This window comes from Daphnia magna, linkage group LG6 (assembly GCF_020631705.1).
Source record: "Daphnia magna isolate NIES linkage group LG6, ASM2063170v1.1, whole genome shotgun sequence".
In the NCBI taxonomy this organism is placed as follows: Eukaryota; Metazoa; Arthropoda; class Branchiopoda; order Diplostraca; family Daphniidae; genus Daphnia; species Daphnia magna.
The window spans coordinates 6,344,496-6,369,521 of NC_059187.1; the positions used below are offsets into that span (position 1 = coordinate 6,344,496).

Consider the following 25,026-nt stretch of genomic DNA (forward strand, 5'->3'; position numbering starts at 1 on the left):
TTGTCACTGTTAAGAAACGAAGCTAACGATATTAATTCATATAAATGTGTGTTGTGTGTTTATGTAAAAATTGGGCATTGTTGAATAACGGGCAATCGTATTTTCACAAATAATTGAAACATATAAATATTTACAATTCGATACTCGATTCGAAGGATTAAGAAAACAGGTAAACAGTTGAGGGACACAAATTACAGAATTTGCAGTGAGTCGTAGGTGTCTCCAATTGAGGGAGCCATTATCCGGGCGCGGCCGACCCAGATTTCTCACAAACATTTTCATTTCCTCGTTTTATCACGTTCCCTCCTCCACCAAAGTAAACAAATATACAAATGAAAAAGCAGTGCTAAACCAGTCCCATAGTTCCTCACCATCTTAGCGGCTATAGCTACAAATACAAGATCACGCGAGAAAAATTACAGAGTAAAATTACGTGACAAACTCTTCTTATGATAGTTATGTGGGGTTGCAACAACGACATTATAATGTATAAACTTTGGTATGAAAAAGGTGACAATCCCTCAAATAAAGAGAAAAAAGGGCTTGTAGGGACCTCAGGAAACAAATAATGTAACACAGAAAGAAAGGAAAAGACCTGGCATAATGCTCAACCCTCGCAGTGTTCACAAGCAGCGACGCAGATGCAGAAAATAGCAACTGCTCTTGTTGCCACTGTCGCCGTTGATGCTTTAGCTGATACTTTTCTGGATACTCTTGCTTTCACTCGTTGCTGTGTGACTCATGATGTTAGGGTTGATGTTGTTGTTGCTCTTTCTTTTCTTTCTCTGCTGGTAATTACTATCTCACCCTCAACTTCTTTTTTTCACAACCATTCAGCTCAACTTCTCCCTCTTTCCTTTATTATTATTTTCTTTTTTTTTTTCGTTTTTTGTTTTGTTTTTTTGTTTTTTTGTTTCTTTGTTTGTTTTAGGACCGAGAAATTAACATGGGACAAGGAAAGAGTCGATAAAACCCACTTGTGGCTAGTCGAAAGAAATGGAAAAGGGAAAGAAGGAAAATTGGAAGGAGCCCAAACGAAAGATTTCGGCATAGGCTATTGCAACCAACCCAGACATTCGGTTTTCAAGTCGCTATCGGGTGGCGATTGTACTACAAACAGCTTCGCCTAGTGATAAGAAGAGTATTGTTCTCGAAACGAAGAGCACAACGGAAAAAAAAATAATAATAAAAAAAAAATATATATATATATACGTAAATAATAATAACAGAACAACGGCTGACGACCCAAAGAAGAAATTTGGCTGGGGCGACAAAAAAAAGAATTTGAGTTGAAACTACGCTATTTCTAGTCCCAGAAGACAAGAAATGAATTTATAAAAGCCAAGAGCTAGGCACCCATTTGTTTCGACCCATGGTTGGAAATTTTAATTTTTCTTTCGTAAAATCTGCGGACGGATAAGGTTATGGTTCGCAAAATCTAAATAAATCGGCTATATCACGTGTACCGTCTTCTCATTTCCTTGTCTTTCTCCAACTCGTTTGCCATACCAGAGCAAAGCACAAGATATCCTTTTCTTGTGTCAACATTTCGCTGTTGCTTGGTAATACGAATCCCATACCCTGAGGGGCGAAACACCGAGACGGAGGACTCCATATTTGAATAATTAAGGCCACACGGTCCGTGAACGAAATGTGGATTGCGGGGGAGACAGGGAAGAGGGAGGACTTTTTGGGCAAGAGTGACACGTTGGCTTCCAGGTTGGCAAGGAAACACACGAGCGAACTTGTCAAATCACTCCGAGAGCAACTGCTTGAGAAGAGACATTTGAGGATCGGCTGGCCGTGGAGCTTCTTCCATCGTGTTCTAAACAACCAGACGAGAAAAGAAATACCCGATAAAACATTTGTTTTTAGTCAATGGCACAAAACTGACTGATCAAAATATTACTCTGACAGACGGCATCGTCTGCGAGGGCGACTCTCCCATGTTGGGGCTATCCCAAATTCTTCCATGTAATCCATCATTTCCTAGAACAAAACAACCAATTGAATACAACGAAGATGATGAAATACGACAACTAGCTGACGGAAAGAAAAAAGAAAAAAAAAAAAAAGAAAACAACGACAATACCTTGCGGCAATTCGTAACTAAGACCGAGGGCTTCAAGATCTGCTTGATTGAGTGGCTTACCACCAGGCACCATCATGGGTGGTGAGCTGTGGTTCATCGGACCCGACCCGAGATTTTGATTTAAGTTTCCAATCGGGCCAGACAAACCTCTTTGGATTGTTCGTGCTCCAACCACTGCCTTCAGTTCTTTGCGAACGTATTCCGATGCCATTGCGGGTCCTCCGCCACTGTTGCCGCCATCGTTTCGCCCAACAACTTGAACCGGGCCACCACCAGCACCTACGCAATTGAGAGGAAGAAGAAGACCAAATCATTAAAACGATTAGAATGATCATAACCTGGCGTACATGGCGTACTGAATGATTGATGCGCTCTAATTTCAATTCAAAGGTTAGTTAAATTCTCAGTTTTAAAAATCTGATGACGGACAACGCAAGCCCTGAACAGATGGGATGCACGTTATGTGCGGATGTGGTGGACTAATTGTCTAAGACAAGTACGACGACGACGATGACACAAACTACGAACAAGATGCTGGGTAAAATAGGACAATACAGAACACAAACAGGGAAAAGGGTTGACGTAGAACGGAAGAGACGACATGACGGGAAGAAAAAAAACAAAAAAAAAAAGGAAAAAACAAAAAAACAGAAAAAACAACGGAAAAGTACGGAAAGGATGACGGATGGAAAGGCTATTTTTTGGGACCAACCAGAGAGGGCGGGGTTTTAAAACAAAAAACAAAAAAAAAAAAAAAAAAAAAAAAAACACATTGGACACTGGGGTTGATAAGATGATGCTTACCGGCCAGCTGCAGCTCAGAAGGATGCAAAGGGCCTTGCGGAGGGAAGGGCAGGTGATGTGAATGTTGACAGGTTTGGTGGGAAGAAATAGAATCGAAATGGAAGAAAGACTCGACTGCATCATCGGCGGATGACGGCCGACTCGACTGACTGCCGGACGGATGGCCCAGTGACGTCGGAGGTGCTAATCTATTCGAGCCTTGCTGGAAAGCCAATACTTTGGCACTGTAGACGGAAGCCGCAGCGGCCGACGAAGCGCTACCGCGGCTGCCACTACCGCCACTGCCGCCATTCCCACCACCACCAACGCCCTGGTGCTGGTACAACTGACCTGCGTTGCCCATTCCTAAATGGTAGCCGGGAGAGGAGGGATGAGGTGACTGTTGGGAAGAAGGATAGGGTGAAGATGAAGAAGAATTGGAAGGAGGAGCAGGAGGAGCAGGAGGAGCAGGAGGAGCAGGAGGAGGAGGAGGAGGTGGTGGTGGTGGTTGGTTAGGTTGGGGCGGATGGTGGTGGATGAGGGCAGACGGAGCGCTTGGATGGAGGGAGGTGGTGGACACATCCTCCCTGCAATGCTGTCGGAAGGAGCCCACCGACGCGTTGGTAACGCAGCTGCTCGCATTGTGACTCAATCCACCGCCAATAGACAAGGCTAAAACACAATTAGAAGAGACATATTGATGCACCGGACAAACAGAAACGAAAGAAAAATAAAATCAGATAAAATAAAAAAATATTGAAAAAAAATATGAGGGTGGTCCAGGGGCAGGGGGTCACAACATTTGCTCAGGTGGATTTCAACAACAACATTAACAAAATGGACGAGTGAAAACAATTCAAACAGAAATACACAAAAAAAAAAAATGAGGAAAAAAACAAACAAGAGAGGAATCACGGGAACAAACAGCAGATGGCCACTTGCAATAACAAAATAAGTCTACATAAAAAGGTTAAAGAGAAAGAAATAAAACAAAAAAACGAACTGGGATTTTCTACTTTTTCCTCCACATGCCTATCCAAGTCATGCAATTATGCTCTGCTCTTTCTACACAAACTCTCACTCACCTGGAATAACCCCACTAGGTGCGCTCACAGTTCGCTGCAATCTCAACTGCTGCTGCTGCTGCTGCTGCTGCTGCTGCTGCTGTTGTTGTTGTTGCTGTTGACGCACAAATATGCCGTTCGAAGGATTTGGACCGGCTGGATTGTCTGATATGCCATTGTTATTGTAGCTCTGTCTGTTGCTGTTGCCACTACTAGGACCTGGTGGACCAACACAATTGGGCGGACCTGAATTGGCCAACGATCTGATGGCAGGTCGAGGAGCGTAGCCGCTGCGAATGCCTTGACCGTAGCCCAGCAAATGTTGCTGTTGAGGTTGAGGTTGAGGCGGTTGCTGCTGTTGTTGTTGTTGTTGTTGTTTTTGCTGCTGCTGAGGCTGTTGCTGTTGCTGTTGCTGTTGCTGTCTCTGAGGCTGAAGATTAGGCCGATTGGGCACGTTGTTGTTCCACGGGCCGACCGCCACACCGGGACTGGGTTGACCTTGCAAGCTGATGCCGGGACTGGATCTGGCTCCGACTCCTGGCTGTGGAGATAATTGGGCTCCATGCTGTTGTTGTTGCTGTTGTTGCTGTTGTTGCTGTTGAAAGCCTTGAGAAGGGGCCCCTATACGGGGTGAGACTTGAGCTGAACTAAATGGCGACAAGCGAGACGAAGGCCCTCCAGGCGCATAGTTGTTGCTGCTGCTGTTATTGGCCATTTGTGCCTGAGGGTTTTGATTGTAGTTGCCACCATTGGCCGCACTCATCGGACCGTGGGGCGAAAAAGGTGGCTGCATTGGGCGCTGACCGGGCGAGATTTGCGATGACAGTGGCCCACTACCGAGCGGACTGCTCAACATCACCGAACCATAGTTGGGCGAGACTTGCGAATCCGACCTATCCGAGGCCAAAAACAAAACCACATTTGATTCAATTTGCTACTAGAAAGCCACACAGCAATGTGCAAAATATGACATCCAAACATGAAATAAACAGATAAACAGATAAATAAATAGATAAATAGATAAATAAATAAATAAATAAATAAATAAATAAATAAATAAATAAATAAAAGAGGGTGGAACTGCAAAGTGGATATTTGTCCAGCGTGTCGGATAGCGGTGGGATGATCAGGTGGGCAGGTGGTTTGGCGGAAGCCATACACGGTAGCACAACGTTTTGATTACCTGGATATCGTCATGTTGGGTGGGATCGCGTTAAGTAGGTCATCCATAATTTGCAAGGCTCCGGGTGAGAGCTGTGCCCCTTGGGTGTGTTGTACAGACGATTCATTCAGCAAGACGCCTAGTAGCTGCTGCTGAGGAGCTGGTTGTTGTTGTTGTTGTTGTTGTTCTTGCGACGATGACTGCTGCTGCTGCTGTTGCTGTTGCTGTTGCTGCTGCTGTTGCTGCTGCTGCTGTTGCTGCTGCTGCTGTTGCTGTTGTCTATTAGCCAGTCGTCTTTGCTGAACGGGTAATTTCTGTTTTCTAGCTCCCGGCATCGTCAAGTTGGTTTGCAGTTGTTGATTCGCCATGGGCAATGAACTGGCCGGTGCTGAATTCATGCCGTAAGTTGGAGTGGACATTCTCGTCGGTGCTCCTTGACCCTGTTGTGCGTAGCCGGGCAGATTGTAGGCCGGAGGACTTTGAGCTACGGTGGGAATCTTCTCGTAGGACATGAGCGACTTTTGAATGGCCGTGATGGCCAGTTTCTCTTTCGACATGTCCATTTGAAGGTGCGGGCCTAGTGGGCCGACAATGGCAGTCGCTTGAGCCACCGAAGCGATCGCTTGCGACGACTGAACGGACAGGACGGGCTGGATGGCGACTGGCGGTGGCGTGACCGATGTCAATTCGCCGAAAATCATCGAATCGCTCTCGTAGCGCTCATCCATGTCGATGACCTGCTCAATGATGTCGGAAAGCTCCGGATCCATGGAAGGCGTGTCACCCCAGCCGGCCACAGAAGCCATTTGGACGTCCAGCGGAGTCATAAAGTCGGCGTGAACGCTGTAGCTGCCATCGCTGCTTTCCAAACTGGCGGCTGCCATCATGGAATTGGCATGCGACGTCTGCTGTTGCGGCTGGATCGACATGCCGGATCGTTGGCCCGGTCCTCCGCCAGCTTGCAAAAGGCCACGATCGGCCAGCATAGAACCAGAGAGTTGATGCTGCAGTTGATGATGCTGTTGTTGTTGTTGTTGTTGTTGTTGTTGTTGTTGCTGCTGCTGCTGCTGCTGCTGCTGATGGTGTTGTTGTTGTTGCTGCTGCTGCTGTTGAAGGTGGTGATGATGCTGCTGCTGCTGCTGCTGGTGTTGTTGAGGATGAAGAGAAATGTTGAAACCACCAGACGAGTTCATAGCCGCCGAAAGCTGTTGTTGGTTGTTGAGCGACAATTTCTGTACCGTCTGATTGGGTCGATGCTGAAGTTGGACAGGCGGAGGCTGTTGAGCAGCTAAATATAGTTGTTGTTGTTGTTGTTGCTGCTGCTGCTGCTGCTGATTGGCCTGTTGTTGAGACTCTCCGATAATATTGGGACCCGAGGCGGAATCTATGGGCCGGTTCAGGAGAGAATTCAAGAATCCACCGGTTTGAGGAGTTGGTTGCTGCTGTTGCTTCTGACCGAGGTTCAAATGCTGATGTTGTTGTGGAAGATGCTGAGATCGAGGGTGTAACTGATGCTGCTGTGATTGTTGCATGGCCGGATGTCGTTGCTGTTGCTGCTGTTGCTGTTGCTGTTGCTGTTGCTGTTGCTGCTGCTGCTGCTGCTGTTGCTGCTGCTGTTGTTGCTGGTTTAAAACGTGTTGTTGCTGTTGCTGAGGTTGTTGGATCGCCGGATGCGGGGGCAATTGCATAGTCGTCGGGGGCTGGGTTTGCACCGAGCCTCCAGCCCAATGGGCGCCCGGAGCCGACGTTCCACTGACTGGCGGCGTCTGAAGGATTTTCTCCTACAACATTTCAATACATTTTATTTGATTTTTTAGATTTTAGATTTTAGATTTTTCATGTTAGATTTTGGATTTTGGATTTTGGATTTTGGATTTTGGATTTTGGATTAGCATAAGCATTGAATCAAAACGAAAAGGACAGAAGACAGAAATGCAGACCCCGTTATGTGCGCCTTGACCGTAACACGCACAATTCAATCCAAATAAAAAGGGCTCGAATTCAACGTGTCGTTCAACGTCAAATCACTTCCAATTCTCGTTGGCTTTCCTCTCCGTGTGTTCTGCAAAGGGGATTTTTAGATTGGACGCCAACGAATGGCAAATCGAGATAGAAAAGAGGCCACCATTTTGTAGGTGTACGTGAAGTTCGCAGTACAAGCACCAAAGACAGAGTGAGCGAGAGAGAACGTTACACCGCGAACGGCCAAGACACGTCAAGTACTAGACGACGAATGTCGAAAAAGAAACGGCAAAGTCCGTTGGCTCGGTATTGGGCGGATGGTTAGTGGGTGGTGGATGGGAGGAAATGAACAGGGAGGGACATTCCAGAACCAGGTCGTCACATTAACGGTTTTTCTTTTTTCTTTTTTCTTTTTCTTTTTCTTCCTTTTTCTTTTTCCTTTTCTTTTTTTTTTTTTTTTTTTTTTATTTATATATATATATTTCAGCGTGAATGGCGGCGTTGGTAGTAGTGGTGGTAGTGGTGGTGGCGAACGGGAGAGCGAAATGTTAAAAGTGGGGGAAGGAAGGAAAAGAAGTGGAAAGCAGAGAGGGGAAAAAAGACCGCCGAAAGCGGTTGCACGAAAGAAAAAAAGGAAAAAAAACACAGGAAAAAAAAAACACAAAAAACCCCCAAAACCTCCTAAAAAAAAAACAAAAAAAAACTGGCGACGCCATTGACTCACCTTCAAATCCTTAGGCAATTTCTCCTGAGGCAACGCTGACGGTTTGGGCGAGGCAATATTGGTCGACGACGGCGACGGCATCACGGGCGTCTTGGCCAATAACGAAGCCAACATCTTATTTTTTTCGCACAATTTACTGCTGGCCGGCAGATTGGCAGCAGCAGCAGCGGCGGCGGCGGCGGCGGCGGCGGCGGCAGCAGCAACGGCAGCGGCGGCTGACTGGGCACTAGGCGCTGCTTGCAATTGAGAAGCCATCGCGTTGGCCGTAGCTGCGGCCGCAGCCACGGCCGACGTGGCGGCCGCGACGGCAGCTGCTGTCGATGGCGACGAAAGAGGTTGATGTTGCAACGCGGCTATCGCAAGAGTCGTGGCTGCAACACTGTGCGCATTCGATGGCGCCAACGACGAAGACAACGCAGCCGAAGAAGAGCAGGCAGACGAGGAAGATGCGGAAGAAGAGGATGACGTCGACGCCGTCGACAGTGGCGGAGGACCCAACAGCTGGTGCAAGACCCCGCCTCCGCCTGCGGACATCATCAGGTGGTCGGCGCTCAGCATGGGCTCTTTGCTGGCTTTCACCTCGTCACGAGCTTCTTCGCTGTGCCTTTTCGTGCCCCGCATCCCACTAGCTCCACCAACGGCAGCATTGCCACCAAACACCATGCCACTGGCGGTCGTACTGCTACAAACAACTCCGCCAAACTCCAACAATCCGTCGCAATGGCTCGACATGCCTTTTTTTGTTGTTGTTTTTTGTAAAAACAACAAATCATAAGACAAAAAATGAAAAAATAATAAATAAATAAAAAATATAAGATCAAGTTATTCCGTTATTATCAAATCAAAGAGCTCCAATCCCCCCTTCTCCTTCTCTCTCTTTTTTTTTTTTTTTTTTTTTTTTGTTTTGTTTTCTGTTTTTTTAAGAACTTGTTCATTTTCCCAGAGTCACACTTACCTGGCGGTTGAGGAGATCTGAGATGAGTCATTTGACTGGTAGCCAACATGTTGGCCAAAGATCCCGTTGCAACCGTTGCTGCCGTAGACGAACCTGACGAGGCTGTCGGTGATGGGAAACCAAACGATTTCAGTAATTGCTCTTCCTGGAACGACACCTGATCTGAATGATGATGTTGATTCTGTTGCTGTTGCTGCTGACTTTGTTGGTGTTGCTGGTGTTGCTGGTGTTGCTGGTGTTGCTGTTGTTGCTGCTGCTGCTGTTGACGTTGGTGGTGAAATTGTTGGAGCTGGTTGGCCGTGCCACCGCTTCCGGTGCCGCCACAGGCACTGCTGCTGCCGTTTCCACTTGCCTGTTGGTGATCCTCTTCGGGGTCCTTGAGAAGTTTCTTGAGCAATTCGTTGGGCTTGCGCAGACCCATCCGCTGCTCGGCATCGTCGTCGCTCCGCACATTCAACAATTTGTGCAGCATGTTGTTGTTGTTGTTGGTGTTATTGTTGTTGGTGTTGGTGGTGTTGTTGTTGTTGTTGCCCGCGCTACTACTGGTCTTGACTCCGTCTCCAGAAAGGTTGCCTCTGGCCGTCAACAAGAAGCGATGATTGCTCGTATCGTCCGCTTGATCAGCTTCATCGCCATCGTCCTGGTTCAGCAACCCTTTGAGAATGCGGTTGCCGTGACTGCCTTTGGTGACGCTCAACGAGCCACAAGAGGGCGCACCGCTATTTTCATCTTTTTCGCGTTTGACGGCCTCAGCGTCGCCCAAAGCCGCCAACAGATGGCTCCCGTTGACACTACTGCTGTTGTTGTTGCCGCTAGCGTTGTTGTTGTTGTTGTTATTGTTGTTGCTACTATTAGTATTTGTATTTGTATTTGTACTTGTACTTGTACTTGTACTTGTACTTGTACTTGTACTACTACTACTACTACTACTACCACTGCTAGAATGACCTGGCTGCTGATGGGCTGAGGGTGGCGGAGCGTTGCCCGGTCTTTGCATGAGCAAAATGCGTAACCGGCCAGATTCGGCCAACGAGGAAGAAGATGAAGAAGACGAAGAGGACGACGAAGACGACGACGATGATGTGGCAGCGTCGTTACAGTTCAATAAACTACTGAGAGCGCTCATTTGTTTGTCGGTCGCGTGTTGTTGCTGTTGTTGTTGCTGTTGTTGTTGTTGATGATGATGATGATGCTGCTGCTGGTGGTGAGATCCACCAGACAGGTAGTTGTGACCGTGGCTAACACTACCACCAGGGCCGGACGAGATGATTCCGTCCTTGGTGTCACGGACTTCGTCCAGGAAAGGGGTGGCCGGATTATGGGTCTGCGGAGCCGTTGCCGGATGCTGAGGAATGGGATCTTGGAGTGGACTGAACGGGAAATTGTTGCTAAAGGGTGTCGTCATACTGGCCGGACTGGGTTGTTGCTGGCCAGCCGATGACGACGACGTGGAGCCAGTGACCAAACCGCTGGTGCAAGACATTGCGGCTGAATGGATGCTGGTGGCGCCGACTGGACTGAGCACGGGTGACGGATGAACGACGCCCAGGACGGAATTGGGAGCCGGACTGAAGGCTGAAGACACGCTGGGCGGTCGCGGTGTCGACGAGGCGCTTTGTCTCGAGCTGGGCCTCGACGAGCCCATGACGGTCGCCATTTGTCCGCACGGTGTCGAGCCGGCTCGTTGTCCTACTCCCCCGGCACCGGCCGACGGCGGAGGGCTGCCCCAGTTGATCATTCCGCCAACAGAATGATGGGGTAGGTGGCCGGCCAAGAGAGGACCGCCCGACGGGATGAGGGAGAGAGGCGACGGAACCGAGAGCTGCAGGCTGGACGTGGCCGTGACGGCCTGCAAGTGGTGACTGTTGGTGATTTGAGCAGCGGCGGCAACAGCGGCCGAAGCGGCAGCCGAGGCGGCGGCCAGCGCGACGCCGCTGCCGCCGTCGTCCAGGCTCGACTCGCTGTTATTGAAATCCCAGGGCGGTGAAGCCATGAACAAGTCGGGCACGACAAAGTCATTGAGAAGATCGCCGCTCGTTCCCAGACTGAGTCCGGCGAAGGTACTGGAGTAGGAGGAGGAGGAGGTGGAGGAAGTGGTTGCCGTCGTGGCGCCACCACTGCAGCCGCTGTTGCCGAAACTGGTGGCTGATATCACATCGTGGCGGACGACGCTGGTGAGCACCGGGTTGCTCTGCTGCTGCTGCTGCTGCTGCTGCTGCTGTTGCTGCTGTTGCTGCGGCTGACTGATGATACTGCCCGTCGATTCCGATAGACGGTGATGGTCGTTGAGCGTGTCGCTCGCGGCCGCCAACAACATCATTCGGCTGGTGTTGGTGTTGGTGTTGCTGCTGCTGCTGTTGCCAGTGTCGACATCTTCACCGTCGTCATCGACGATGATGGAATGCGTGGCCATGATAAAGTCCGTCTCGTGCGTGTCACCGTGAATGAAACGTTTCGACTTGGTTTGAACGACGAGAAAGCCTCCGCTGCCTCCGCCGGCGCCACCACGGTGACCCATCGGGGTGGAGGCGCCGGTCAATCTGAGCCGATATCTGGAGCTGATGCCGCAGCCGGAATGCAGCGTTTCCTGTAGATGCGCCTGGAAAACGGGCAAATCGTCGGGGTAGCAGAGCTCCTGGATCGTACACGAGACGAGCGCCTCTTTGCTCAAGTAGGAACTGTAGGGCGAAGAAACGCCCGTCACATCGACGGCTACTATCTTGCCACTCGGGTCCAATTTGGTGGTGAACTGTTCCACGATTGGACCTCCAACCGTCGGGTTGGCGGCAGCCATTTTCTCCGTCGACGGAATGCGCCTGGCTACGCACACGAGGCAGTGCTGCGGATCACCTGCGAGCGAGCCGCTAGCCACAGACGTCAGCGCCAGTTCCAAATCGGACGTCTCCAAGCCGACGGCGGCTGCGGCTGCGGCCGCAGCTGCCGCTGCCCCGCTGATTTTCTTTGTTGGCTGCTGCTGCTGCTGGCCACCGTCCGCTGGATACGGCTGGAGAACGGCAGATATTTGCATGTTCTCATAGTGTTCGACTCGCTGCTGCTTCTCCTCCATCGTTTCGTCTTGCTCGCCAAGCGGCTGGATCAGTAATCGGCAATTGAAACAGCGACCTATCCTGTTCTGAGACGTTGGTGCCATTTCACTCGGCCACGCTATCGTTTTCATGGTCATTCAAGTCATAGCAAGGTGGACAAAATAAATAAGGGGAAAAAAAAAAAAAACAAACAAATCAATAATGAATAATCAGGTTTTGGCTTTAGATTTTCGATTGATTGGCTAAATCCATATAACGGTTTCAATTAAATTAAAAGATACCAAAAAAGAAAGGCCAACTGGATTATTGTTTGCGTGCTAGTGCACAGTTTAGTTATGAACCATCAAAGGAGGTGGACATGCGTGGACAAGTTGGCCCCAGTGCGAATGCTCAAGTATTAGACGGTAAACGAATGTCGAGCGAAATGAAATGAAATTTACCGATGGCCGTGGGTAAGAGCGACGACGAAAAACGGGCGTGATCTCCGTGGTGGATAAAATTGTAGATGGATTTGCCGACGAGATCTTGCGGTTGGTAGTGTAGAAAATGGGCGACATTTTCAGAGACATACTCCGTTTTCCCTTCCGTGTTGACGACAAACAGGAAGCCGTCAAGGGCTTCGAGCAGGAACGTACCCAAAAGTTGCGTGTCTAGCAGGGCCGGTTTCGATGATGAAACGTCGCCCTGTTGGAGCAGCGGCCCGACGCCGCCATCAGTCACTCCGCCGGGCGACGTCGTGTTGTTGCCCTGTCCACCTCCTCCTACGGCTCCTACGGCTCCTACGGCTCCTCCTGCTCCTCCTGCTCCTACAGCTCCTACGGCTCCTCCTGTTCCGCTATTGGCTGAACTCGTGCCAGAACTGTTGGTGCTACTACCATTCGAACTGGTGCTGCTGCTGCTGCTACTACTGCTACTCGAACTTCGTCCGTCTTCTTCCTGTTCACGGATCTTTCGGATCTGATTGACCGTCTCTTGTAAAATGGCGCACTTGTCCGGTTTCACAGACAGCGAGTTCACGTCGGCAATGCTCACCGAAATCAATTCAGCCAACTCTTCAATGTAGACGTTTTCCTACATTTTTATTTTGTTATTTTTTTTTTAAATAAGAAATAAGAAATAAGAAATCAATCAAATTGATGAAACGTAATGAAAAAAATTTAAAAAAACGAGAATTATAAACAACAGCTGCTTGATCTAGTGATATATTCATCGGTGACGGATAAAGTGGCTCCCCTATCCTCTCACGACACGCTCGACTTAATCCGTGCAAACCCATATTTATTTTGTTTTCCTCCCTTGTTTCTGAGCTAATCCCCAAGTTTAGCGACAAAGTTGACACGTCATCAGTCAAAAGTATAGAAGAAGGAGAAGAAAAAAGAAAAAAGAAAAAAGAAAAAAGAAAACCAAAATGTGTTTTGATGAAATACACACAGTGTCGGAGATTGACTGGATGACACGAGTTTCCCCATTACAAAAACGAACACAGAAAAACAACAAACTTTCATTTCTTTCTCGTCAATTAAGTCACGTGCGTTACGAAGACGCCGTTGGGCCGACCGGGAGAGAGAGGCAGAATTTAAAAAAAATCAATACGTGAATCAATACCAAGTACGCGGGGTCGCTGTGAGAGAGCGAGAACGAGAACGAGGGATTTGAGTGGCTTACATCGTCGGAAATGCCATATTTGACGATGCGTAGCAACCAGATGGTTGTGATTTAAAAAGGACACGGGGGTGGGGCACGTGGGACGCCTCTATTATTGAAAGAAAACAAAAATTAAAGGAAAAAAAAAAAAAAAAAAAAGGCCAGCCAAAGACGGAGAAAGTGGCCTTCAATAGACGGTTGATGCACCCCCTCCTGCCCTTACATTTTACTCTCGAAATATTAATTTCGTTTTCTTGCTGTTTCGCTTCGCCTTTTTTGGGGGTTTTTTTGTTTGTTTTTTTTTTTATTATTTTTTTGGTTTTGTTTGCTCTTGTTCTGCTTCTCGGGGTCATTTCATTGATTTCTTATTGATGCAACGATAATTTTTGGGGGTTCGGTTGGTTTGTTTTCGCGTTTACCTGTTCGCGACGTCTTTTTTCGTTGAGACACTTGTTGATTTGCGACAGCGGCTTCGTGTCGGATTTGCGTCGCTTTTTGATGGCGGCCGCCGAGGTGCCGGTGAGGCCGTTGCTGCCGCCAGCGCCACCGCCGCTGCTGTTGCTGTTGCCGGTCGTCGTCGTCGTCGTCGGTGAGGCCGACGACGTCGTATGATTGTTGTTGTTGCTGCCGAGACCTGGGCTGTTGCTATTGCTGCTACCACCGCTGCCGCCACCACCTCCGCCGCCGCTGCTGAGCGTATTCATGTTGGCCCAGCACGGCTCGGACGATAGTGACTCGCATGGAATTGCACCCAAACTCCTGTGACACAAACGACGACAACGACAACACCAATTTTAGTTCAAACAATCAAGTCTAGATTTATTTTTACATTCAATTTGATGATTTTTAAAAGAACTACGGTACCGTACTAAACGACAACATTCTCTCGGTATTAGGACAAATCACCGGAAATGACAATTTTAAAAAAGAAAAAAGGAAAAAGAAAAAAGAAAATAAGCAAATCGACCAAAGTGACAAATCTCGTGGGTGTGGTCCCTCGCTGGGTCTCTTTCAGATCAATAAACTAGATCGTCCGGCATGGTACCACCAATGTACGCACGCATATCCATGGTCCGGTAACAACCAGCAAAGATCCGAAAGAAGAAGATACGAAAGAGACGAAAAAGAAAATGAAGAAGACACGAAAAAGAAGAAGACGGCGATGATGAAAACAGAAAAAGAAGAGAAAAGAAAGAAAAAAAAGAAAGAGGGGACACTGGATGCCTTGGTCGAAATAAATTTTCGTAGCCATGGCGGGAAACGGGAGCTGCTGCGGTGACCAACCAATAAAAGGTGATCAAATATGGCCGACCGTTTCGTCTTTCGCTTCATCTGGAATAAATGCGGCCGTGTTTCACACACAAAGTCGTCGTCGTCTCTCGGCATGCAAAATGAATGGATAGGACTCGACTTTGTCCACCTACTCGGATCGATCAAAAAGAAGGAGGCAGAGAACGTTTTCATCTTGTCTCTCTCGCTCCTTCTCTCTCTCTCTCTATGTGTGTGTGTGTACGTATCTGATATGGCAGCTCTCTGCTACGTACACACACATACATATAGACAGACATAGACATATACACACACATACAGGATATCAACAAGGGCTGATTGGTCGAGACAAACATAGAGATACAACATCGTTTCAGATTACTACTACCCTGCTTGCCAGTAACCCAAGAACGATTCAATCATATACTACATCAAATCAAAAAGATCCCAAATATCTACACACAACAAGACCACCACATTTGCCTTTCTTTATTTCTTTTTGTCTTTCGCTTTTGAATCCCCTTTTTTTTGTGTGTGTGTGTGTGTGATAAGGCGTACACACAGAAGCAAAAACAGCGTGGCCTGCCCTTCACAATGGGTCGTTAAAAAACTAAAAATCAAGAAACTGTTGTTTCAATCTATTAAAAAAAAAGATATTTAACCGAGAGCTGAAAGCATTCTAAAAATATATTTTTCCCCCTTTTTCTTAAATGTTGTTGTTCCCCTTCTCCTTCCCCTTCCCAACCTCCCGTACGTGAGAATTGGTGAGAGCCATGTGTGCGTGCGGTCGGCGGATGTGAACCGAAAAGGTTGGAGCCGACATTTCGGAAATCCTGAATTCATGCCTTTTTTTTCTATATTTTGTTGTTGTTGTTTTTTTTTTGCTGCTTCGTCTTTGCAGTCGGCCAGATGACGTTTTGCTCGGTTGCCAGGTGGGCCTTTTCTCAGTTGTAGCTTGTAGGGGAAGGTAAGTGCCAAGCTGGTTGTGACAAACGAAAAAGACCAGGACCCGCATGAAATCAACCAGTACATCATCCAGCATGGTTTCTTTTTGTTTTGTTTTGTTATTATTTTTCATGGAATCCAATTTTAAGGATATCGAGATATGGGAAATCGAAAACCGGGCATGATGGTGGCCTCAGCGGGGGTTTCATTCTGTTTTGTTTTTCACCGTTGCCAAGTCGATCTCCTTGGCTTCGGTATTTTTAGACAAAAATAATGAACGCAAGAAGAGCTGGCAAGGAAACTTGCGAGAATCGGTTTTAACGGTAGCCCTTTTCGCCGCCGCCATTCCACTGCTGACGTCACAATCCTCTAGCAACGTCCATCCAGACAACGTGCATCCAACATCCAAAATCATATGCCACCTGTTTCTTGTTTCGTCATTCTACCTCGTCTTCATCTTTCGCTTCTTTTTTTTTCCCTTTTTTTTATTTATTTTTTTTTATTTTGCTTCAAAATGGCCGCCGCATTTCACTAAATTTTTTTTTTTCAAATGGAAAAATGCATTACGAAAGGTAAAATAAAAAGGAGAAAAGAAATCATAAAAAGAAAAAAGGTTGAAAATACAATCAGACGGTTTTGACTCGTGATCTCGGCATTAAGAATGCTATCCAAGAAAATGGCCGCCTGAACAATCACCGAAAAAAAAAAAAGAAAAGAGTCGGATGAGGCGCGCAGTAATGAAGCCAAGTTCGTGAGTCACGTGACAGCCGCTAACGTTGCTTTTGATCCACCCCCTCCCTTGCCTCCTTCTCTCTTCCTCTCCTGACTTTGAAACGACAAAAGACAAACGACTGGCTGAGCAGTTTACATCATCTACCGACGAAACTGCGTGCATCTTTGTTTTGTTTTGTTTGTTTGTTTTTTTTTGTTTTTTTTTTTCAAAATTATTAGCTCATCAATTTCTCTCCTTCATGCATACAGTAATAATAATAATATGCGTCGCTAGAGGTCGAGCCAAGTAGGTCGACGGAAGCTGCGGCTGGACACCTGCTCAAATCTCAAGGACAATAACTGTTTCATCGCAAACAAATCGAAACCCACTTATGTTATCAACGAAACACACACACACACACACACAAAACTCAATGGAAAACAAAAATGAATGAAAACTTACTGTGCATCATCCAGGAATGCGGTATCCGTCAGCATAACCAAGCACTGCACATCACAGCGACGACTTTGAAGAGGTAAAAAAAAAAAAAGTGAGATGAAACGCACGCACACACACACACACTCAGAGACACACGCGGCTTTTGCGATGTCTAGTTGTTCGCACCGGAGGCTTTTTTTTTTTCAAAATTTTTGTTTCTTCTTCTTCTTCTTTTGCGCTGGGCCGTATGTCGTCAAACGTGTTGCTGTTGTTTCGTTTCGCCAGAAAAGCGCACACACACCCACAAACACACTTGAAGAACTGTGTTTTAAAACACGATCAAGTCGTCATACCGGTCGGTAGCTGCTGCTGGACGGCAACAACAACGGCAACATTCTCCTGGAAATCCAAAAAGAAAACAAAAAAAAAAAAAAAAATTCCATGAATTTTTTGATCGCGTCTGTACCGACAAGTTAAGAGGACCAAAAGACAAAACATCGCCGACAGCAAACAAGAAAGAAAAATCGTCATAATTAGGAGGCATAAAGGCACAGTCGTTTTCTAGGCTGGGTGCGAGTTGCAGGTTCCATTCGGCAAAGAGCCTCTAGCATTTTTTATTTTTTACTTTTTTTCGAGTGGCACAGTCGGCCATCTTTTCACGAACGAAAAAAAGGCACAGATGTTTCGCTAGCCTGTGGGAAACGATCAAAAACAGACGAAAAAAAACCAAACAAAACAACAACACTGGAGCAATGTTTGGAAGATCAACACCTTGTGTCACATCACGAGAGACGCTGTAATGCCATCCCGAGGTGGATCGGCTCGTCAGCCGGATGAAAAAAAAAAAAAAAATATGCGTGTACGTACAAATAAATAAATTCGCGTCGCTCAGCACAGGAAGAATAACGAAAACTGCATTTTTGACCATTTTTGGTTTCTAGTCACAGCCACATGGCGTTTTCCCCTTTTTCATGGCCGACTTTGACCACTTTCCCTTGTTTGCCTTGCTACCACCCTATCTCGAGCTGGATTACAAGAAAAACCAAAGGAATTAATCTATATGAATACGTACGTGTAAAGAAATAGTAATTGGTTTCAGCTGAGAGCTATTCTCTTCTCTTTTTTTTCTGTAACGAAGAAATAGTGGGTGACAAAGGTTCTTCCTGTTTAGCCGAACCCGGGCGTAATTATGCAATGACAAGAACAAAAGCCTGACAACATTTCATTCCTTAAAAATCGGATTCACAATGCGAGAATTTTCGCATTGGTTTGTGGGCAACATCATTTGGAACCAAACAAATTCACTTGCAGTTTTTTCCAGAACGTGCAGCGGTGGCGCCACAATGAAACTGTGTTATTATTGTTATTATTATCGGACTTATCTATCAACCCCCCCCCCCCTCCAACCTTTCATTTTGTATGAAAGAATGTGGAGACCCGACGTCACAACACACATGTTAATGCTAATGTATACGTATACTACATTTGTAAGAATTTGAACGATTGCGAACTGTTTCGATCTCGGGCTTTGCCTAAGCAAAAGCAAGAATGAATAGATGTGTCGGTGTTTGAAACGAGTCGAGTCTTCTTTCTCTCATTTAGGATGCAAAGAATTTCGCACTGTCGACGACGCTAGGACTTATGGCGGTGCCCTTCTCGATCCACACATACACACAGGCAGAGACAGACACACACACACACACACACACACATACTCACAAAACCGACGTACACAAGGCAATTTTGTTGGAACAACTAAGTGTAGTCCCTTACCGTCTTTGGAAAATGGCGATTAGACAGGGTCACACAGAGGCAGAGAGTGGCAAAAGACAATGTTTTTAAAGATGAACGACACAATAGAGGCACTTTTTAGTCGGTCACAGACGACGTCGTCGTGATATTGTTGGAGACGAGCAAAAACATTCAAGCTGCCGAAGATCCACGTCGTATCGAAGGGACCCAACATAGCCACTGCTGCTCTAACGCAAAGGCTGGCTCGCCTGTGCAACTCGCGTCCTCCATTTTCTATCTATCTTCCTTCTTTCTCTCACTTTTCCTTCCACCTCTCTTTCTTACCTCCTTTCCAGCCTTCCCTCCCTAGTCTTGACTATATATATATATATACATACATATATATATCTGTCTATCTATTTATCTATCTTCTTTCTGTTTCTTTTTCTCTTTCTTTCTTTCTTTCTCTCTCTCTTTCGTTCTCTCTCTCTCTCTCTCTCTCTCTCTCTCCTTCTTCCTGTCCCTACACAGAGTCTCTCGCGCTTGCCTGGAGACAACGCACACACAGACACGACTTTTTACAACATGGAAGAGGCGGTGGGAGGTGACGTTAGAACTAGAACGGGTGGTGTAAAAGTGGGCAGTAACACGGCGCAACGTTGCCACATAGATCTGAAATGTTGTCGAATGCGGAGCGCAAGCAAAAGTATCGAAGAATTTGTGGTTCTCTTTTTCTTGTTTTTTTTGGTTTTTTTGTTCTTTTGTCTTTTTTTGGGGTTTTTCGGTTCCGAGACGACGACGACGACGCCACCACCGTACGGAAACGAGAGATTGTGCCGGACGGGCGGGAACGACGAGACGAAGCATTTCCGATGCAATGCGGTCGGATTTCTCACGACTTGCGTGGTTTTCATTGGTGGTCGTTTGATTATCACGAAATTATCGGCCAAGAAAACTGAATCGATCTATAAGACCGATACCCCCCCATTTAAAAAAAATAAAACACAATAAATACAAAAAATACAGATAAAAAAAAAAACAGAAAACGATAAACGATAAACGAAAATTATAAAATTATTAGATAAAATCAATCAAGACTCAAGAGAGGATGAATGAAAAATTCCGCGGGACAACTGGAACCCAAGAAACTGGGGCAAATCATCTGAGATACAACTGGGATGATATCAAATTCGTCAACGTCGTAATTATTATTACATTTTTTTTTTGTGGCCAATCGACGCTCGTCTATCATCTCATCTCGTCTTACGCCAACCAATGACGACGACATTCCGCTCTCGTTTTTTTTTTTTTTTTTTTTTCTCGCTGCAAAATAGATGAAATTGTTCTCGGCCGGGACGTGAGACGACTCGAAACGATCGACAAGATGAACGGCAGCACTTTGGTCGTTTCAAGAAATAAGAAAACTCGAGGAAAATGTGTTCGTCAACGTTCCCAATGGCTCTCTTATCATTTGCCTTTTTTATACATCACCATGGTAACCAAATGATCGCTCGACGCATCGATCCTCTACTTGTTTTACGGCCTCCCGATATGCACCTCGCAGCGAATCGCCCATTAGCAATAGTTTGAAAAGAGACGTGCAAATGAACTTTGACGATGATTCGCATCCGCATTCAAAGTTGATGAAAGTGGCACGTTTCGATCATTCGCACAGCTGATAGAATCCAATCAAGTGGCAACAGAGCGGGACCACTGCCAACGCACCGATTGTCTTACAGACAGCTGATTATTCCGTATTTCCATCAACACCATCAGCGCATCGATTCGTTCCTCTACGAGAGCAGGTTTCATCACACCCGCCAGCTTTCGAGGCAAACCATTTACAAAAGTTCATTATTTCGAGTTTTTCCCTCGCCGATTTTGAAAACGAGAAAATAAGATTAAAAAAAAAAAAAAAAAAATTAAGTGTACGAAAAGAAACCGGTTGTGCTTGTAACCTATAATTCGGCATGACGTCACACGCACGGATGGTGGACACCGCTACGAACGACAGTAACCCGTACTATTTACCATCACGGTGAATCTCATTATAACGAAATAGGGGAACCCAGGTGAAATATGCGGTCGGGGGCTGGGGCTGGGGCTGGGGCAGGTGCAGTTTCAGCTACAGTCTGATTGAATCCGGTCGATTCGTTTGCTCACTTTCCTACTGCTTTTTATCGATCTCATTAGAATCCATTAATGCAACTTGTAAAATAAATAAAATAAAATAAACGAAAGAAACAGAAAAGAGCAGTTACGTCGTTCCGAAACAGCACATAAAAAGAGAAGAAAGAAGCGCACAGTCGTTACCACCCAACTACCTGTAAAACTTAATTGACCACCCAAAATGCCAAAAGAATTAAAATTTATCGGTTTCTGCAAACTGGGAACCCCAAAAAAAGACAAAAAAATATGGAGGAAAAGAAAACCTTATTGGAAACGTCATAAAATTTTTTTTTTTGTTTTTATCGTAAAAAAATAAAAAAAAAAAACGAAAATGCTAAAATGATCACTTCCGTTTGTGGTTTTGTTATGTTCCAAAGAGAGGTGGAGCCAACCCCCCCCCCCCTCTCCCAACGAAATTCCTTCGCCGGAAGGCTAGTACATTTGAAAAAACATAAATAAAACAACGTTAGTTTTTGTTGTTGTTGTTGTTGTTATCTCAGCCCCTGCACTGAAAATTTATCAACATATTGTGTGTATAGTCGAACGAGTAAATGATATGGAAAATCGTGTTAATCGTTGCACCCACCGACTTGTTCACCAAAGAAAAAAAAAAAACAAGAGAAAAAAAAAGAAAATAGCCGTGACTTGAGACGGTTGTGGGCGTAACTTGGCTAAATGAGTCGGAAACACGTACAGCTCAAGACAAAATTTCCGCCGGCCCTTTTTCTTTTTTTTTTTAATTTAAAAAAAAAGGGGGGGGAGGGCAAAATGAGAGAGATAAACACGTACGAAATGGTAAGAATCCATCAAAGTAATAACACGCTGTGTAACCCAATTGGAATCGATAGGTGCGCTGGTCGATGTTGTTTAGAAACAGTTTGTGTTTCCTTAGCGGCCAATGGACTTTGATCATGACACTCTGTGGTCATTACAACACGCCTGCGGATGACTGGACGATCGACTACTCACCATCGACGCCCTTTTGTTTCAGTGACGTCAACTATGCCCCAAACGATTGGCTTTGTCACCGTGACCAAGTCATCTCTCTCGAGAGGTTAAATCACGCCGAATGAGCAGTTGCGTCAGGTGAAAGAAAAATCGTGAGGTGAAGGCGGTGGCAAGCCAGTGCAGGATTCTTCCATCACCTGGCCAACAGCTCCAAACAACCGACGAAGACGAGCCAGTTCAAGTGGTTTAAAAAATAATAATAATGAATCCCAATTTTTTGTTTCGTCATCCGCAACCACCCTCAAAAAAAAAAAAAAAAAAAAAACGTTTAGCCAATCAAAACAAGGTTCACGCTCGCCTACACTTGCAGCAAAGCGGTTCGACTGGCGTTTTTTTTTATTATTATTATTATTATGTAGTGGAAAGCATCAAACTGTAAAGTGAACATTCTATTGCAGCTGAGTTGATGACGACGCGTATCGTTGCGGTGGAGCTTCCAAAATGAAACAAGTAACCCTTTATCGTTTTAAACTGCGCCTGCCGGAGGGATAAGAAACCCATCGCTGTCATCAACGGACGACGCCTCCTATCGCTTTTTTCGCTGTCGTTTCTTTTCTGTGTTTTTGTATTTTCGCTTTTTTACGTTTCTCGATCTGAATATCAGTTGGTTTCTCGTTTCCAGACGACGAAACGAAAAGCAAAAGAAAAACAAACATAACTTTTCTAACATTTTGTCACCAAGGCTGATTAGCCTATTGGTCGTTTCCATTTGCCTAGTGCCATCTGTCGGCATGGATTTTTTTTTTTTTTTTCATTTTCGAGTCGCTTCCATTTTTATCCTGTGGCAAGCGAAACGGCTTCGGCTCCCACGGCGCCTTTCTTGTCTTTTTTTTTTACTTTTTTTTTTCCTTTTTCTTTTTCTTTTATTATCACGATGATGATGATGACTATTATTCCTTGTTTTACTCTTCAGAGCTGCGTGAAGAATGGCGAGAGAAGAAGGAGAGCTCAACCAGAGAATGCTCTTTTCTCCCTCTCTTTTCTCCCTCTCTGTCTCCGTCTCTCTCTCTCTCCCCTTTATCTCTTTCTCTTTGCTTCTCCGGCTTTGCTTGAACGCAGCCGGCCTCCGCCAAGGCCAGTTCGCGCCGCTAGCGCCACACCAAACTCGCCCGCTCATTCGTTCCCTTTGCCTCTTCGCCTCCCTCCTTTTTTCCTTTTTTTGTTTTTTCCTTCTTCTTCTTCTTCTTCTTCTTCTTCTTCTTCTTCTTTCATTCTCCTCCACCCACTCCTGTTCTGACTGACACCACCATCCCAACTTGCACACGAAAAGCAATTCACCAACTTTTCCATGTTGTTGTTGTTGTTGTCGAGTAGCATTTCGAGCGGACGGTGGTCAAGCGAGAACCCGCAAGGCCCAAATGGCTCCGCTCGAGAAGAGGATCCCATCGGCCAATTCGAACCTATCGTATACAATTCCCAGCTAGAGCCTGGTGACTTCAACGCTGTCACTGCCACGCAGCAGACGCTAATAGACGCAGGTGTTGCCAAAGAGTGAAATAACAGTCGATGGATCGTTAGGGCGGTGCTGATGAGAACCGTGTGACGGCCGACCCTTGCACAGCCAAGGCGCACAGTCAAAAACGTAGACAAGAGACAAGTCGCAACAAAATCCAGACCAAGGAAAGTGAAATAGAAATAATAATAATAATAATAATAATAACAGAATGAATACAAGTAAACAAGGGAAAATGAAAGAACAGCAGCTCCAGTGACCAACAGGTCCGACCGAGCCAGCGGCCATCTCACCAACCGCAACCGACAACCTTCGTAGCCGGTATAAAAAAACAGAAACCAATCGCCTTTAAAAGCCTCAGATCAGCATTGGTTTCATCTAGTCTAGCCGTGTTACTATATTCAACTTCAATCACAATTCCTAATCGCGTGCTCAATCAACGATTGAAAAGGGAAAAAAAAAAGATGGCGATACAACCGCTGGTTAAAAGAAAAAAGAACCACAATGCAGCATCTATTTTAAAATAAAAATACATGCACTAGCGCTAAAAGAAGAAGAAACCTTCGTTCATACCCCCCACTCCTCCATAAAAATGGAATTATTATTACTTTTTTTTTCTTTATTTTCGGGTTGCGGTCAGACATCGGGAACCAATTTGGCAATGGCCGTGAACACGCACGCGGGAGGAGGCGATGGAGCTTTCGGTGGTGAGGGAGGAATAGTGGTGGGGGGCGGAGAGTGGGGGGCGGAGAGTGGGGGGTTGGGGGGGGGACGATGCCGCACCCGGGCGGCTGAGAGAAGCGAAAGTTGTTCTCTTCAAGTCCAAGAGCAACTTTCCAAACCGCGGATTTTAACTTCAATGGTTTTTTTTTTGGTTTTTTTGGTTTTTTTTTAAATATCCCAAGCTTCTATGTGAATAGCACCCAGTCTCGCAAAAGCGCACGCACAGATGCACATACACACAGATATGGAGGGGATGCGACAAACATTTGTTTTATTCCATAGTAGTACATGTGCATATAATACGTACAGGTCTACACTATAAAAATTGTTTTAAAAAATGTGGGGGGGGGGGTGGAAGGAAATATAAAGCAAAGAAAAGAAGAAGAAAAAAAAAACCTTCTTCTTTCGACCGACCTCATCCACAATCGGCTCTTGGGCGCCATCTGTGGCGTGCCTCAAATTCATTCCACCAGCCGACCCACCTCTTATCCTTGCCCTCCTCCCTCTATATTCGACTATATTTTTATATCTCCAATATTGTTTTATTATTATTTTTTGGGATAAACGCGTTTTATTCTTTTGAAAAATGCACAACTTGCACCGTTTTGAGCGTTGAGAGAAAAGGGATCGACACCTAACAACTGTGTTTTTACCTATTTTCGCCAATATTTTTCAGTTTTTAACTCGGAAAAGTTTAAGATCTGAAACGGCCGCAGGCCATCGAGAATGGGTCTCACCTGTTTGCGAGCTGATGTCAAATGGTGTCCACAGCCGAAGCGAAGAGAATCCAATACGATTTTTTCGTTGGCTAGTGAGCACTGAAATCCACCACTTTGTCCACTTTTGTCGTGACGTGATACACACGAAAAAAAAAAAGTCAATTCTTGTCAGCAAAAAGAAAAACGACTACCAAAATAAATAAGGTATTTTTCAGCTGCTAGTCGTGCATTGTGCACAACTAAAACGCACAAAGCACTGCACACACAGACACGAACGAAGGGACGACGTTATCTCGACAATTATTCCGGATAGAATGTAATTTTCTTCCCTTTTTTTTCTTTTTAGTGAGCTAACCAAGTCACACGTCCGCCGGCACAGGACTATCAGTTGCAACTGGCAACGTTATCCATCGGCGCCAGGCACCG

General features: G+C 45.9%; 1 protein-coding gene across 4 annotated transcripts; it reads right to left on the reverse strand.

Moving 5' to 3' along the window:
- Nucleotides 1–77: 77 nt before the first annotated feature.
- LOC116925096 (serine-rich adhesin for platelets) lies at nucleotides 78–24,991 on the reverse strand. Of its 4 annotated transcripts, XM_045175469.1 has the most exons (13): nucleotides 24,619–24,969; nucleotides 16,822–17,196; nucleotides 13,853–14,192; nucleotides 12,230–12,860; nucleotides 8,743–11,907; nucleotides 7,788–8,521; nucleotides 6,709–6,882; nucleotides 5,123–6,660; nucleotides 3,961–4,832; nucleotides 2,897–3,547; nucleotides 2,093–2,371; nucleotides 1,910–1,989; nucleotides 78–1,825 (listed from the first exon to the last, which is right to left on the reverse strand). In XM_045175469.1, the coding sequence occupies exons 2-13, from the start codon at nucleotides 16,854–16,856 to the stop codon at nucleotides 1,754–1,756; spliced, it is 8,571 nt and encodes a 2,856-aa protein (XP_045031404.1). In that variant the 5' UTR covers nucleotides 16,857–17,196; nucleotides 24,619–24,969; the 3' UTR covers nucleotides 78–1,753. The 4 variants fall into 4 exon arrangements, with proteins under 4 accessions (XP_045031404.1, XP_045031402.1, XP_045031403.1 ...); XM_045175467.1 differs by having other exon boundaries at nucleotides 5,123–6,882; nucleotides 24,619–24,991; XM_045175468.1 differs by lacking the exon at nucleotides 24,619–24,969 and adding an exon at nucleotides 18,571–20,367 and having other exon boundaries at nucleotides 5,123–6,882.
- Between the last annotated feature and the right edge of the window lie 35 nt (nucleotides 24,992–25,026).